General features: G+C 41.4%; 1 protein-coding gene across 1 annotated transcript in view; it reads left to right on the top strand.

The window, feature by feature from the left end:
• Positions 1-98: 98 nt before the first annotated feature.
• The window catches only part of ATG3 (autophagy related 3), a 31,705-nt gene continuing 13,987 nt past the window's right edge, over positions 99-17,816 (top strand). The window contains exons 1-9 of the mRNA XM_048817530.2: positions 99-347; positions 4,492-4,533; positions 7,361-7,410; positions 8,509-8,579; positions 10,937-11,044; positions 13,808-13,857; positions 16,020-16,098; positions 16,638-16,672; positions 16,967-17,122. Of these exons, the coding sequence (XP_048673487.1) occupies positions 276-347; positions 4,492-4,533; positions 7,361-7,410; positions 8,509-8,579; positions 10,937-11,044; positions 13,808-13,857; positions 16,020-16,098; positions 16,638-16,672; positions 16,967-17,122 (663 nt within the window). The 5' untranslated portion in view covers positions 99-275. The remainder of the gene's footprint in view (positions 348-4,491; positions 4,534-7,360; positions 7,411-8,508; positions 8,580-10,936; positions 11,045-13,807; positions 13,858-16,019; positions 16,099-16,637; positions 16,673-16,966; positions 17,123-17,816) is intronic.

Here is a 17,816-nt window from a genome sequence, read left to right as displayed (position 1 = left end):
TGCGCACGTCCTTTCTCCTCTTCCTTATCCGCCTGTCTACGCGTGCGCGCAGGGAAACTGCCTCCTCGCGTGCGCATGCGCGTTCTGGGCTCCAGCCGGCAATCTGCCGCGCAAGCATAAAGCTGTGAGCGGAGCCGTCCCTTCTCTAGGCTTCTGTGTCACGTGCGTGGGGGGGAAACTGGTCATGTGACTCCGGCTGGCTGCGGGCGCTGCTGAAGGCTTGAGGCGCGAGCGGGGCTGTGGGCGTTAGGGACCCTCGCGCGCGCGCCGGCAGGATGCAGAACGTCATCAACACGGTGAAGGGGAAGGCGCTGGAGGTGGCCGAGTACCTCACGCCCGTGCTCAAGGTACCGGCCCGGTGGCGCCGCCGCCCCCCGAGCGGAGGGGGTGGGCCCGGAGCTGCCTGCTCCGGTCGGACCCCTCCACCCCCACTCCCGGGGGCGGTTCTCGCGGCGGCGCAGCCCGCTCGTGTCTTGTCCCAGCCAGAGCCGCGAAGCGGACCCCAGCCGGCTCCGTCCGCTGGGGAGCCTCTGCCCGCGCCGCCTTCCCGCAGGGAGCCGGTGGCGGCCGCAGCCCGGGACACTGGCAGCCGCCCGGCCTGCCCCCGAAGCTCGGCAGCAGGTGGGCAGGGGGGTGATTTGCCCTCGGGTGCTGGCTCACCGGGCTGGGCGATGGCCGTTCTGGTGCCGGTGTAGCCGTGTTGGGTAGGGGCGTGACTGTTCTGTACCGAGATGTTTACGCCACGGGTTGTACTCGTCTAGGTGCAGTTTCATGGGAGGAAAGGTGCCTTTAGGGTGACCAGCTGTCCCGGTGTCATCAGCACCATCCTGATATTAGGGGCTTTGTCTAATACACAGCTGTACCTTCCTCGTCTCCTCCCAAAAAATTGTCCTGTTTTTTCACACTTACTGTCTGGTCACCCTAGGTGACTTGTACTACGATAGCTTGTTCTCCTTCCTTTATAGAAAAAAATGCTGATATAAGCACCTGAGCATAACAGAGTCCACATTCCGGGGAGGGTGGTGGGATGATTGTACCACTCTTATCATACTGGTGTAGTTCAAGCAGTACAATTTTTGTGCGTAGACAAGGCCTTTAAATAAGGCTATGTCTACATAGTAGCTAAACCACTGCAGCTGACCTGTGCCTGCCGTGGGTATCCAGTTGCTGTGTGAGACCTAGCCCAATACTTGCCAAACCCTTGTAGCTCGTGCAACTACTTCTGTCTACTTCTGTGCTTTATGTAGCTGTAACGCATGCAGGCACTTCTCTCCCGTTAGTTCTTTGTTACATGTAGCTGTCGTACTACAAAGTATTCTTGCCTCTATTGTTAATAATCCCTTGTATTAAAACTGATTATTTTTTTTAAAAATCCCCATTCTCTTCTCTTGCTGTCAGTTTAGTCTCTGGATTTTCCTCAGTCCAGGTAATGAAAACCGTGAAGACCGTTTTGCTTTCAGATGTTTAGTGCATACTTTCAGAGGCGTTGTTTCTACTGGGACCCTTTTAGGGGAAAAAACAAAACCACAATCCTCTTGGTCAGTTCAGGCTTCTATAATGTAACTTCCTAACATATTTTGTACTTCACATCAGAGATCCTTGTTTGTAGACCACTTTATAGCATTCTTCATTCATGAACCAAATTTTCTTCCCCCGTGAAGTAAATATTATGGTGTTGTCCATGTTTTAGAAAAGTTTTTGTAACATTGCCTATCACTGTGTCTGTGAGTACAGAGGCAGAAACTGAGGCGCAGGGAGGTTAAGTGACTTGTCTGAGTTTACTGAGTGGGTCACTTGCTGTGCTAGGAATAAAACCCAGGAATTCTAACCCCAAATTTCCCCATCTAACGACTGTAACACATTGTATTAAAGGAAGATGTGCTGTACACCATCCTTGCACTTTGAATAGCTTGTTGTGAGAGACTGGAATGCCACAGAACAACAACTAAAAACCAAGTGAATGGTGGTGTCAGTTGTTGGCTGCATGTGTGTTCTCTCTGTGTGCTGCACAGGCTCTGACAAGATAGCTCACACAGCAGACTTTAATTGAACTGCCCAAGAAGATCACAGACTCTGTTCAGTGGTGATGGAGCGTGGCCAGGTTTATTGCCAACAAAGCACAGTATTGGTTTCCTATATGTGCTACAGGTAAACTTAATACATGTTTGCTCATGATAGTGGACCAGCAGCTGGACAAAGGTTTAAGGTGAAGCATTCCAGCATTTATAGACTGAAACAAACCATCTGGGATAAACAACTTACATATCACCTTACATATTTTATGACGTTTATTACTCCCTCCACCCCCCCCTTGTACCTTTCTCCTGATGTTTCAGACAAAACATCACTTCTGTCAAACCATCTTATCGTGTGTAGGTTGGGGTGTTCTTGTCCTAGCCTGCTGGAATGTATTTACATAAACAGTGTATTGTAGCAATACTGGCGTCGAGTTCATGTACCGAACAGTGAACTTGCAGGCAAGCATCTGCTTTTGAGAGAGCCTGACTTTTGCTCAAAGCATAACTTTTGCTGACTTTGATTCAGGCCTTGTGGCAGGCCTCTGCTTCAGTCTCTCTTTCTACTACAGATAGATGGGATTTTAAAAATACCCACTAGGAATGCAGCATAATGTAGCCTTGCCTTCTAAAGAAGCTAAGCTTTTTACATGTCACTAGGTTGACTGGGGATTCAGGTTGGTCTGTTTTTGGCCCCTCCCACTCTCAGGATCCCAGACTTGTATGTGCTGTATGATGCACCTTGGGAACAAGTCTTAAGATCATCGCATTCTGAGACTTTGATACGGTAACACAATGCACTGCCGTAAAGTCTTCAGATTTATCTATTATCCCAAACTCTTAAAAGGAGAATTTTCATTGGCATGCAGTGTTGATATTCTATTGTGTCTCTGTGGTACAACAAGAGTTTTGCCTGTCTCATCTGAATCATGCACTTAAATTTACATTTTTTCCTTCATCTTTGGAGGGGGGAGGAGAGAGATTGCTTTTTTCAGCTCCCTTGTTAGAAGGAGACAATTTGGACATCCTCAGACTTAGTCTGTGCCCCATGCTGTGCATCTATGGCAATTAACTCTGGCAGTGGAGGCAGTAGAATGTATGCTTATCTGAAGACTGAATGATGTTGGAGGATTGAACAGAATGGAATTGTAGCCCAGAGTCAGAGTACTGGTTGAAATAAGCCTGAGACCTGATAATGAAATCTGAGAGCTGTTCAGGGCAGTAGGAAGGAAATCCACCTCAAATATTACGGTGGTGGGTGGCACATCCCAAATACGGATAACTACTAGTTCTCTCATTCTTGGGTAGTCTTAAAATGATGGGGGGGAACTTCTCGTCTTTCAGTGCTGATGTTGCTTCTTCTGAAGTGTAAAATTTTCTGTATATTCTGGGTTTACATGAGCATGAATTACACCTGTTTTTTACACTTAAACTTTCTAGATGTCTGTCTGAATGCAAAAATGTACATTGAAATCTTATAGATTTCAGTTTTTTGTCCAAACTGAGAACAAGTTAATGAAAACAGCATGAGAAAAATCAATAAACTCAGAACTGTTTCCACATGGCGCACAATAAAGGAATGAATATATACACCAAAAAAGCAAATAATATCTCTCTACAAGTCACATTGGCAGTGGGAACAATCATTCTTCATTTCTGTACTTCTTTGCTTTTTGTAATATCAAACTGATGCATTATGTTAATATTTTTTTAGTTTAGTACTTAGAGCAGTTACTGAAATCATGACTGAGAGTGCCTGGTTCTGATTGGCTTTCTGCCTCTTAAGCAAGTATAGCATTGATCACAGGAGCTCTCCTTTTCTCCTATTAGCCAACTGAACTGTTTATAATTACAGAAAAATATACTTTGGTTATGTGGCAGTTCTGATAACCTTCTGGATTCTGCAAAGAACTACTTTCTTGCTAATGTTCTGTGCCATAGAAAATGGCTGCAGGTAGGCTACAAACTAGGGTACTGACCCCACAACTGCCTTCAAGCTGGTGCACAGAGCTACCTAGAGCAGGGGTTCTCAAATGTCATTGCACCGTGACCCCTTTCTGATAACAAAAATTACTATGAGCCCAGGAGCGGGGACTGAATCCCGAGCCCCACTGAACTGGGTGAAGGGGCCAAAGCCTGAGCTCCACAGGCAGGGTTGGGGGGGGCCAAAGCTGAAGCCCAAGGGCTTCAGCCCCAGGCAGGGGGCCTGTAACCTGAGCCTTGCCATCCAGGGCTGAAGTCCTCTGACTTCGGCTCCGAGCGGTGGGGCTTGGGTTTCGGCCCTGGACCCCAGCAAGTCTAAGCCAGCTCTGGCAACACCATTAAAACAGGATCACTTTGGGGTCATGACCCACAGTTTGAGAATCATCAAAGAGAGACAGTTGCAGGATCAGAGCCTAGCAGACTTTCTTCAGCCTTGGGAAGTGGGATTCAAATATCAACAGATGTAAATGTTTCTGAATTGTCTTTATTCTAGGAGTCAAAGTTTAAAGAAACTGGAGTCATCACTCCTGAAGAGGTGAGTTTTGAGAACTCCTAAAATGTACTTAAGGAAGCTATTAAAATAGTAATAATTTGTGGTAAAAGTTGCCATAACATTATAATCGATCTTAAATTGGCTCTTGCAACTGCTAACTTAGTGAAAATTTGAGGATGTGATTACTACTACTATGTGCAAGGTATTTCTGCTGTTGGAGTCTGTCAGCAACAGAATTCCTCTTGGAATGGTGTTTGGGCGTAAGCCCTAGGCATCCTAATATAGGCTGAGGGAGAACCCACCTTTCTCTGAACACTGTTTAGGTGGTTTGGTTTTCCTGGGTCAGCAGCTCCATTCTGCATTGCAGTCGGAGAAGGAAAGAGTTCTTTGGATCGAAAACTTCCCCTCCCTTAAACAATCCAGGGACCACCCGAGCTTGCTGAAAGCAGCCCTTGCTTTCCACCATATGTTTTGTTCCCCTACTGCTGAGTATGTGGTGGGGTCACAACATATTGTTGGCCACCTGCCATGCACAAGCATTTCTCTGTACTCCTCTATATGCTGTCCCTAGTTTAGCCATGTTTCCAGTAAGTGCTTGCAGTAGCAGCTTATAAAGGAGTCTGTTGTAAAAGGAAACAAGGATTACAAATTCCTGGCCTGTTTCTTCTCTGTATCGAATGCAATGGTGTTTTTTGGTTTTCTTCCTCTTCCCATTCTTATGTAAAGGGCTAGTGTTTGGAAGTTGTCTCTGAAACTGTCTACGCAGAGACTACAAAAGAGTAAAATGGAGCAGGGAGGATGAAGGAGAGAGGTATGGTAAAAACAAATGCAGAGAGAAGGAAGGAAACCGAATCAGACAAAAATGAAGATAGTGGTGGCAAGACAGACAAATAACATAGGAAGATAAATGAGGCAGAAATATCCCAATATTGGCATCTGAAACGTCTCTACTGAGCTACACTATGTGCCAGAGGAGATCATTTTTGCTAGCCCACTGGAGTACTATAGAATGAACCAATTTGTTTAGTGCTAAACAATCTTTTGAGGTAGTTGTGTTTATTTTATTCTAACTTCATGGCGACCACCCAAAAAAAATTCTAGATAACTGAACCACTGACACTTTGCCCTATCATCTGTGGGGGAAAAGCTGCACAGGGATGTCTAATTAGAAGGGGTTTCCCTTATGGGTCAGCTGGCTATATGCACTATGGAGGGAATCTTTGCTGTTTGCAGCATCAGATATAAATCCATGCCAGAGTGCAGGTGGATCAAAAAGAATCAATGAGAAACCTGCTTTAACAGGGTGTCTCTTCTATAGAAACAGACCATAGTAAAGCAGATGGTCAGAGGCGTAAAGTAGTGAATCATTGCACCAAGGTTAGCTGCCTTGACAAATCCATTCAAGTGTTTTAAACATGTATAGGATTATAAAAAATGCAGCGGTTTTCTACAGTATACACAATGTTCTCACGTATGAGTGAATGGCTTTATAGATCTTCCCTGATTTTTTTTAACTGTTTTCCCCATTGCGGTAAAACTTTACTTTTAATAGAGGTCAGTCTTCAGACACTTTCCTAGAAAGAGGAAATTACTATTCCATGGACTAAATCTATTGTCCATACTGAACAGATGTGAGGTTTTCTGTTAGGCTGACTTGCATTGTTTTTGGAGCACATGGAGAGAAAATGGTTAGCCAATCTATATACTATAGCCTGTGAAGCCATTCTGCAATGGCTTTTGGTCAGCTGAGTAGCATGTTATTCTGAAGTAGTATTTGAAAATGGGGAAGCAGCTGGAACAACAGATGTGTAAGTCATTTGCAAAACTAATAACATTGTAAAGAACAAGCAAAACAAACTCACTATGGCTTTAAAACTTCAGCTGTTCCTTCCCATTATGAACAGAATAAAGGGACAAACAAATGATTGGATCAGACTGCATTAATATTCACTCTTAAATGCAGTTGTTTTTTAAAATATACTAGAAACATAATTAAGAAATGTCTTTACCTCCGTTACTATTTAAAAGGAAGTTTTTAAAATCTAATTCTTCAGGACAGGGACCTATTTTCATGTTTTCATTGCACCTAGCACACTTTGATATCCATTCATGATTGGCATCTCTGGGCACTGCCATGCCCTTAATACTTGTATCCACTTACTCGCTTTTTGCATTTCTCTCAACTTTAACAGTGAATAAGTGATGTCAGTTTCACTTTGTTTGTTCATGTTGCAGTGTGTGGTTTTGAACACTGCAGGGAAATGTTTTTAAGAACTTCTACTGTAGTTAAAATTTGAGAATGGGGAAATACTTCCATTTGGGTTTGTTTTTTTTAAGAAGAAAAGCTTTCACACAAATTAAGTAGAATTTGGCTTGACATTTGCCTGTACTGCTAACTATAACAAGCATTCATTTAATAAAGCAGTCTTGTCAAATCCTGATATAGGAGAGAGTAAACTTGCCCCATGGACAAATAAAACTAGCTTTTTTTTTCACTGCTGTCTTCATGGTGGAGTGACCAAGTATATTTTATCTAGCCTGGTAAATGTTCATAAACCTTTTTAGGTTTGCCATAAGGTATAGAGAAAACTCTTGGAAGTTCTGTCCATCTTTGCAGTTATGACTCTCTTTACTGCATGGTTCCTTGAGATGAAAGAAATCAGTCAGTGTCTGTCTACCCCAGTTGGAGGAAACAGATGCTTTTTCTTTCACTGCATCTCTAAAGCATGAAGTGCTATGAAGATTACACTGAACACTTACAAAAATGTGATCTCTGTACAACTGAAATGTTGATATTGCTCAAGTTTGTAAGAGTTTCCTTATACTGCATACATCAGCATTTCACTTTTTTTCTTTGTGCCCCAAACAGTTTGTGGCAGCTGGAGACCATTTAGTTCACCACTGTCCTACTTGGCAATGGTAAGTAAAAGAGAATGAAGCACAAAGAGCTAGAGGTGTGGAAAGCTAGAGGAACAGCATGACAAAAAACTTGTTACATTTTTGCATCTGATGCAAATGTATTGTATATCCCAATTTAATGTAGATAAGAACTAAATCTAGACATAAACTCTGGCAGTAGAACCCATGCCATTGATATCTTTGTCATGATCCAAATTACACTCACTTTTGTGGGGGAGGCTTTTGTATTAGCCACCATTTGTAGCTGCAGTCAGGATGGTTTCTCTGAGGCAGTAGAGAAAACCGACCGCTCTGGTATGAATACTTTCAATTTCTAATGGTAATAGCAGGCTCATTCTCCCTTGGGCCGTTCTTGGCTCCATTGATTATGGGGAATCTGAAGTCTTGAGATCATGTTCTGTCATGGTGGCAGAGAGTCACTGAACTTACTAACTACAAGGGGCTACTTACAAAGTCATTGCCTTGATGTAACCTACATATTAAAAACAATAGCTTACACTACTTAAATTTAATCATGGGTACATATCCAGCTGAGTTATAGATTAGAAAATGCTGGTCTCTCTGAATATGCATGCCATAATCACTCTGAGAAGGCTTTTTTTACTTCTCTGGAATGCAGGGAGAATGTACAAAAAATGTATTCAGTACATTTTAACAGGGTCTTGCATCATAAAAATAAATCATGAAATGGTTAGTGGTTAGAACAGAACATTTAGTGTCTAGATTATTATTGTTCAAGCCAAAAACTAATGCACGTGGGCAATATACAATTAGTAGACTTAGATTTGTCAGCATGTCAAGAGTCACAATAGGTTGTGAGGTGATTCTGCTGAAAGCTCGTAAATATACTTCTTCCCAGCCCCTTCCTGCTCACACTTGGGATCACCTCATTGGTCAGTTTGGTATGTTTCAAATTGCAAAGAGGTAGGTAGTTTTTACAGTATATCTCAAGTTCTGCTACTACATGTGTGGTAGTTACTAATCTCAAACAGAAGCAGGAGGGTGGTATTTTTGTCTTCTGGCCACACAGTCTGAAAATAGAAGTGTTCTTGTCTACAAAACAAGTTTTTCACTTTTTTGTGGTGTGCTTTTTTCAAGGGCTTCAGGAGAAGAATTAAAGGTCAAGGCTTATCTGCCAACAGACAAACAGTTTTTGGTAACTAAAAATGGTAAGAATGGCTCTTAGTAGAGTTGAATGCAGTACAGCTCTTGTGAATGACTTAGGGAAAAATTGTAGGCCTATTGGAACATGCTTGTGCACCCAAATTTTACCCTCTACATAAAATTGACAATGGAAACTAACCTTCCCTTGTATCTTCTGCATTTTAATTTTGTAGTGACACAAGCAGCAGATTATCTGAACTTGAGTATCCAGAATCTGTCATCACTGAGCATGAATAATGATAAATACATGCTTGGGGTCAGCATTGCAGCTTGCATTGTGAAAGTGAAAACTTCAAGTCCAGAAACGCTTACTAAATAGCCCTCCTTCTCTTTGCTTGCTTGCTTCCTCTAATTCTCTGCCTCCTCTCCCCCCGCCTTCCACATACAGTGGTTTGCAAGCATGAAGTTTTAACTTAAAATTCTTCTTCCTTCACCCTCCCGAATACTGGATTTCCTGGTTCTTCCTGGCTTACTAAAGGTATTCCAAAATGTTTTACATGGTAACACTCATACTTTTAATCTCATGCAAGCTGTGTAACTCAGATTATCATACGAGTGAAACTGCAGAATGCTGCTGTGAAAAAGTTCAACTGATGGTCACAAAATTAAAGCATTGTATAATGGTAGTGCTGACTGCCCCACTGGCTATAAAAGAGGAAAACTTGTACCTGTGCCAAAACTATGGGGGAAGCTTTCTTTTCACAAAAGAAATACTGTCTTTTGTGTCAAACTTCGCTTATAGCAGAAATGCCAATGTAGCCCCCTCAGTTCTGGCTTGCAAAAACTATGTAATTGAAGGCCCGAGAGAAGGAATTATGGCCTCATAAGATGGCATTCCACGCTTCGACTTGACTTGCCCATTTTGGAGACTTGAAATCCTCAGTGGGCCAGTGGAATGCCTTATGGTCTGCAGAGGACGTAATTGAATTATTTACGCCCCAGTGCTGGCTACAGTTGCAACAAACTTGCTGTGCAGGCGGTAGCAATGACTGCATGGCTAACTGATGTACTTGAAATTTTTGTGGGGTCTTCTGGTGTTCTTTCTCTCCTGGTCACTCTTCAGAAGAAGAAAATCCAAGATTCCACGTTTTTTGCTCTGTCATCTGGGTCCACAGTATAATGATAACCTCTGACTTAAGTTAAACACTTGCAGAAAAGATGCCACAGAGCACCCTACTAACCAGTTTCCAGGGAAATGTCAAAATGAAAACTAGAGGACCCTGCCCCCATGCCCTATTTTTTGTAGAAGGTCTACAGTCCGCTTGTGAAGTGTAGCCCTTGTGTACTAATTCTCTTCTCCAGGGCTAGCTTTGAGTGTTGCAGACATCTTTCTGTTTATATTAATGAAAATGTCAGTTTTGCCTTTAAATCAGATAAGTACTATTACACAAACTTTTACTGTGCCACTGTGAGATCTCCTGTGTAGTCACTCTATGCCAACGGGAGAGAGCTCTCCTGTCGGCATAATTAAACCATCCCCAACGAGTGGTGGTAGGTATGTTGGTGGGAGATGGTCTCCTGGTGACACAGCACTGTCCACACCGGTGCTTTTTTGGTGCAACTTATGTTGGTTGGGGTATGTGAGTGCCCCCCCGCCCCCCGACTGACACAAGGTTTGCCAATAAAAATGCTAGTGTAGACACAGCCTCATTTTAGAAAGCACGACTTGAACATTTGCATATGCATATGATCCACAGTAAACTAACCTTGTTAAATAACCATGTTACTGTTAACAGCAGTTTCTCAGGTGACAAACTGATCTGTCACTTACATGACTGATGAATTTTAAGTGGAAGTCTGACCAGCAGATAACCAGTAAAAGTTGCATGTTCAAATTCAGCCAAGATCTGCACTGACTAAAAGCTGTTCAGTGACATGCCTGAAACAAATGGATAGGTAGTTCCCAGATACCACCAAATAGTTGGCAGTCTCAGAAAATCTGGAGACTCAAACTCCCTTCTGACCCTTACAGGTCAGGGTTGAAGCACAATGACAGGAAGCAGAAAAATGTAAGATGCTTGTGTGACCACTGCCTGGAATGTACCAGTTCTTTAACTGGAGTCCAAGTATCGTCTTGCTTTCCCCTGCACTAAATTCATGTGAATAATTAAGGTTGGATATCCTAAAAGATTAATCTAAATGTACTGAAGTTGTATAATGTAAAGATATTTTGTCTAAATTTGTATCTTTAACCTATTAAAAAAACAAAACAAAAACCCCCTAACCTTGTACCACAGAGAGCAAATAGGGGCTGGGGGAAGCTTATTCACTGCAGAATGCTTTGCAGCATGAATTTCTCAGCTCTGTCTAGTATCTGATTGCAATTATCCTATTACTTGTAAGAGTTTGCTGATCTTTACAGTGCCATGCTACAAGCGGTGTAAACAGATGGAGTATTCAGATGAACTGGAAGCAATTATAGAAGAAGATGATGGTGATGGGGGATGGGTAGACACATTTCACAATGCAGGTATTGATACTCTTGTTTTTAACTTTCCACTGCTAACTAATATTAAAGACCTTGACACTTAATTTTAATTTTGAAATGTCTATTAACTCTCATGTGGTGTGTCTGAATAGCTAGTTTGAGACCTGAGTTACATTCCCAGTTAAATACCTATTTACTGTGCCATTTCCTTACTCTGTGTGTGTGTGACATTAGTAAGTTGCTTAACCTTTCTGTCTGTGAAATGAGATAATACCTCAGAAGTGTGGATGCTTAAAGCTTTAAGTCCTTTGAGAAGCACAATAGAGATTTATATTACTGTATTTGGTAAGGTAAATATCCAACATGCAGGGGACCAAACTTGTAACTAAAGAGATACTGAGAGAAATAAAAGCACCATTCTCTTCACCTTTATATGAAGAAGAATAATGGCATCCTGACCTCCCTTGTCAGTGAGTATAAGTATGAGATGTGCAACAGTTAAATCTAGCTCAGTTAAGCAGTGATGCAACTGATATTACCCCACCTTAGATGAGCCTTTGATCTCTAGTCCCAACAGCTGAGTGTTTCTACTAGAAGGTACCTGTCTCCTTGATATCTAAGGGCCCTCAGATAAATTGGGATGATAAAAGGAAACTGTAGTTAAATACAAAAAATTGAGTGTGAAGGGTTCATTGTCTTGTAGACAGGCAGTCTACAGAGATTAGTACTTTACATAAATCTGAAAGCTTTAGTCAGAGACAGACTTCTCTGTTAAGTGGATGCCTTTGTCACCGTGAGAGGAAAACTAAAAATAACTGTTCACCTGGTTCTACTGTGTAGTCAATCTAACTCCAAAGTGCCTAGCAAAATCTCTTCCATAGTATACTCCTTTCAGCTTTTCTTTTGAGAGTAGATGATTGTTTTAACACAGCCTGAGAAGGCTGACCTTTAAATTCCAGGATGAAGGTGTTTCTCCTCGTTTCTATGTATCAAAGCATTTTGACCCCTTGAGTGATGCAACATCTCTCAGTATCTCTGTAGCCTCACAAATATCTAAGGGCTTGTCTGCACTGGCAATTAACAGCGCTGCAACTTTCTCACTCAAGGGTGTGGAAACACACCCCCCTGAGCGCTGCAAGCTTCAGCACTATAAAGTGCCAGTGTCGACAGTGCACCAGTGCTCGGAGCTGTGCTCCCAATGCTGGTAGCTATTCCCCGTGTGGAGGTGGGTATCTTTTTTATAGCGCTGGGAGCTGCGATTACACAGCCACTTTAAAGCGTTGCTGCAGCAGCACTTTAATGTTGCTAGTGAAGACACGCCCTACGAAAAACAACTCCTTAGTGTGACTGGAATACCCCAGGAGACATTAATTTCTTTATCTGTTTTTGCTGATGTTTTAACTCTTATTTTTGTCACTAGAAATTTCTGTGTTTTTTTGTTTGGTTACTCCCAGTGATTTTTGGGAGGTTCACTGATATGGTGAACCAGTTCTGTTTTTAAAAAAAAAAAAAAAAACACATATATCTGACAGTGCTAGGATATTATAGAGCTAAGAGTACCTTCAGTGCTGGCAGGAGAAACAATATGTAGGAATGACTACACCAGCCAGTTGAAATGATTGTTCCCAAACAGTGTTCTTTTGCTGATGTGTTGTGTTGCTAGTATGTTGGCTGTGTCTTTCCTGAGTGGTAAGGTATGGTATCTATTCATGGGTATTCTCCTAAGATAATGCATTGTATCTTTGAGGAAGTCATCTGAGATCCTCTTCAGTTGGTTAACTGGACCTGAAATTGTATTGAAACAGAGTGATGTAATATTACAAGACAGTGGAGAAGAACAGCAGTAAACAAGAAGGAATAGAAAGATAAGTGGGATGGGTTGAAGAGAAGTGGCAATGCATTGGGTGTTCCTTTTTCTGAATGACAGAGGCTACAGCTATACTACAGTTCAAGTCGGCATAAGTTATGTTGCTCAGGGGTGTGAATTAGCCAGCCCCCTGAGTGACATAAATGCCGATGTGGACAGCACTAAACTAAGTCAGCATATGTTGGCAGGAGAGCATCTCTCCGCCAACATAGCTACCACCACTTGCAGGGCTGGTGTAATTAAGCCGATGGGAGAGCTCTTGAGAGTAGCTGCTCTAAGGTGACAGGAAAGTGTTTACATGGTGCAAAGCTCTCTAGTGTAAATTAATTTTTAAATATAAGCTCCTTGGAACAGGGACATGTCAGTATTTATTTGAATTATTTTATACACTTATGGCACTATAGAAATAACATTTGGCTAAGAAGGAAGCATGTTCAACCAGTCAAGGCTGCTACATGGACAGGATGCTTTGAATGTACAGTAGTTCTTGCCACATACTCAAATTACTATTCTTGGAGTGCACCTTGCTTTCATGTGCTTGAGGTTACTATGAGTAAGGTAGTGTTCATGATTAGTGCAGTGTGACTCTTACTCTATCTAGATCTTTTGCAGTGGTAAGGGCTATCTGTCATCAGTTAAATTATTGCCCCCAACTCATTACTTATACAGGAATCTTAAGGAGTTTCTGCACCAAAACTCTCCTCATAAGTCCTGCACTGTGTGATTAGTCTGTACCAGCCTATATAAGCCTGCTTGGGGGAGGGATAGTCTTTGTCCAGCACTGAATAACTTGTGTCCTTCCAGTTTCTAAAGTTATTTTATAAAAGTATAATTGAAAGGATCACATACTCCTTTCTTAGCCATTTGTACCATCCTGGCAACAAAGACACAGGCTCTTCTAATTTTGACTGTTTTCAGTGTTGATGTTCAATCAACAGGTATTGCAAGCGGGACAGAAGCAGTTAAGGAGATCACACTGGAGAGCAAGGTATTTGTTAGCTTGTGAATATTGACTTATTGTACTAGAAGGTTAAAGTACAATAGATGTCTGATAGTGTCCCTAAACAGCCATGTGAACTAATTCTGTAGATGAAAGACCAGTACAGAGGCCAGGAAATATGTGAAGATGAGGTGAGCTATGAACTGAATTAGTAACACATTATAATATCAATGTAAGCGTATATCCACTCCCATTATCATGGAATGAGACACTGTTCATCTGGAGTATTTCTGTTCAACATACACATTTACTAATATTCCACATAAACCTATAAACGAGAAACTGATTTCACTCAACTTTGAGGTGAGCATGTGCAGAGCTATTAGAATGCTGACAAATTGTTAGATTTTAAAAAAAAGTCCTATTATATGGTAAAATGGGGCTTAATCAACAAGTTTTATATAGTTTTTAAATCCTGGTGCCTTAACGTAGTCTAGGGAAGGTACATCTTGATTTGGATAAGTCATATGTCCTGCCAGACTTCTATCTCCAGTTGCTGAGGCACTAATGTAGCTAAATTCATTCTTTTTTAGTGCATTTTTATTAACTGCCACCATACTTCTCAAATCATCATAGGGCTGAGATGAAATCTGGAAAACTTCAGCCTCAGAGGAAGCTGAGAGCAGTTGGAAGAGGCACTGAAGATAGCATGAACCTTTCCATTCCCAACAATAACATGTATATGTTTAAAAAGCATTATTGGGTGAAAGGCATCTGTAGAAATGCCTCTTTAAAAGGAACCTGACTAAAATGGAGCTGTGCCTCTGATTTGCAATTGGAAGGCTTCTTTGAATCTAAAAGCAGTATAAATCTGGTGTGTGAAGTGGGGGAAGGAGGAAGAATTGGTAAGGACTGCAACAGATCACTTTAATTCAGTGGTCCCTCATGGTGCTTACAGACCTATTGTAGCTGACCAACAACATTGTCTTGAACGACAATATTTTTACTATGTTTATAGGGCCCAAGGCAAATACATGCTTTTCAAGCAGAAATAAAAGAAGCATTTGACATGCTTGTCACCTATTCTTTCAGAATGTAAAGTATCTGCACTGTACATATTGCATTGTGTAACTGGCTCCACACATGCGTTGTGTGGCAAGGGTTTTGCCTTCGTCAGATAAGTGCAAAAAAAGCTGCTTTTTGCAGGATACTTGGTTTGATGGGCTAATGGCCCAATCCAACATGGCAAATCTTTGCATTCCTGTGTAATATTCTTAGAACAGGATTTGCTTTTATGTAGTGTCTTCCGTACACAGGTACTGTATCCCAAAGCAGTTCACAACTTAGATACTTAGTGCAAACATGCCATCCCATTATGCACTTAGCAAGCTTGTGTAGAACCTTCAATGTTAGAACCTGTTTTATATGGAAAGGGAGGAATATTGGCCATTGACACCCAGAATATCTCTTTTCCAATCTTGGATCTCTAACTTGTCAGACTATGGATCAAAGTCTCAAACAAGCTGAGAATCTTGCATGGCTTTAAAACAAGTGTGGAATTATTGGACAACTGGCTTTTGCTATGGTACTGACGGGCTTTAAACCAGGTACTTAGTTTTAAGTATAACTGTACTTGATTCCTTTAAATTGACTTACCCAATGTACCAGCTCCGTATGTCTTCAAGTCACACTTCTCTTTGCTGACAGTTAGTTGTATAGTCTGTGTGGTGCCGCTGAGCAAACTGGATTCTATTCTGCCTTTGGAAACAGCAGGCTCGTTAGTTATGCTCTCACAGCAGAGCCTCTATCTTGGTGGTGATATAGGAGTAGATGTATTTTCAGAGCAGAATTTACAACACGGATAGTTACAGAAGTCATCCTCTGATTTTGAGCCTGAACAAAGTTGACCTGGAAGCAAGAGAATACAGAATCTCATAACTTTCAGTGGATTTTTAATGTACCAAAAACCTTTAAATGCCTGAGAATGAAATAAATGTGTTAGTCTCTAAGGTGCCACAAGTACTCCTGTTCTTTTTACCTACTAATGTGAATATCCGTTTTCTTATTTATGTTGATTGGCTTCATAGGAATAAATGGAAAATACTCGTTTGTAAATAGATTTTCCAAGGCAGATGAATTGCATATCGCATCTCTTGAACCCAAGTATCTTTAAAGCATTGTTCTCACTTGCTTTCAATTTAACTTAAAAGGACAGTATGAAACTACCAGGACATCCAGCCTCTTGTGAAGATGATGAGGAAGATGAAGGGGAAGCAGCTGACATGGAAGGTATTTCCCTTTAAGTTGGATAGGATGCACTTTATTTCAGCCATATAACCAGGCAGCACTCTCTAGGAAAGCATTACAGCTTGTTTCCATGTAATGCCTATTAACAGGTCCATGTTGGACCTGATTCTCCTTTCACATTGGGTTTACACCACAACTCCACTGGAATGCATAAGTGTCAGTGACTGGAAAATTAGGCTAGTAGGCAGCGGAATAGACAGGTCTAGCATGGCAACTCAGTGTGACTGTTTAGTGCACAAACTTCAGTTTCTGAAACCCACCCAGTGAAAAATCCTGACTTCCTAGAGGCTTCCATAATTAGTGTCTAGCGAGCCACATGGTAGACAATGTCAGATTTACAGTATTGGAGAGTCTTGGTGTAGTTTAATGGTACTGGAAAATTAGGAAGTCTACTTGGATAAAGCATGTATATTAGATGCTTGCTGATTTTAAGGAAGCACTCTTGGTTGCACATTTTTAAGCTTCCAGTGACTAATTACAAGCTTGGCATGAACCTGTAGACATTCTTTCTTTCCTTTCAGAATATGAAGAGAGTGGGCTATTGGAGACAGATGACGTGAGTGAACTGTTCTCTACCTCCTTCACAGCATTAACACCCTTTCTACCTTGTGCTTGAACTGGTAACACTGTCAAATGGCTAATGTGGCTTTTTTTTAAATGCATTTACTACAACTTTTAAAAGCACCAATTTTTGTTATAAATGAATATTGTACTCTGATCAATATGTCAGTTACCATGGTCTTCAGATGCCTTTTTATGTTTGGGGCAAAGGTGAATAGAGGCATACTGTTACTTAAAAATTTGTCTTACTGTTATTGACTATTCTTTTATCTTAAATCTGGATCCTCAGGCAACTCTTGATACAAGAAAAATAGCAGAAGCTAGCAAAGCTAAAGCTGATATCGGAGGGGAAGATACCATCCTGCAGACCAGAACTTATGACCTCTACATCACTTATGACAAATACTACCAAACTCCCAGACTGTGGTTATTTGGATATGATGAGGTATAGCAGTATTTTTTTTTTCCCAGTGTTAAGACTCATCAGTTAAGGTAGCGAGGTCAATTTGTTGCTACTTGATTAAATATATATTTATTAAGGGAAGAAATTAGATCAGTGTAGAGCCAGGACTTCAGCCAAGATTTACTGGGCCTGTGAGAATAAGTAAAAGCAAGCTCCCCACACCTTGAATGGCCCTGTAATTGGATCTTGGTAACCAGTTGTGAATGGTGCACATGAAAGAAAAGATTCTAGTTCTCTGAGCGGTTAGTTTTCCAAGGGTAACAAGAATGAAAATCAGTAGATGTCAGTAAAGCAAGAAGGTGTGAGAACCAAGTGTACACAGGCAGCAGGACCGTTGAGTAAGGAAGCATTTTTCTTCCACTTAAGACTATGGAATCTTGTAATTTTGATGGCTTAGGGATATAAGCCTCAGTCTAGAAATATCTAGATTCCCTGGAACCACAGGTTCAGCTCCCAGTGAACTATAAACAAAGTACTGTGCAGTATTTTATCTGCTCTTTGTGGATCCTATGGATCCTGCAGCATTTTTCATAAGAATAGAGGTTTGCCCTGTCATTAGGATCCCCTTTCTCACCTGTTGTCCCTATGATTGCTTGCCACTTCTGATTTCAGTGCTATGTTTAGTTTATAAAGTACTCTGGAGTCCTTTAAGCAGAGATAGCGTATATACCTATAA

Source organism: Caretta caretta, chromosome 1, assembly GCF_965140235.1.
Source record: "Caretta caretta isolate rCarCar2 chromosome 1, rCarCar1.hap1, whole genome shotgun sequence".
Lineage (NCBI taxonomy): Eukaryota > Metazoa > Chordata > Testudines > Cheloniidae > Caretta > Caretta caretta.
This window is presented reverse-complemented; position numbering and strand designations above follow the sequence as displayed.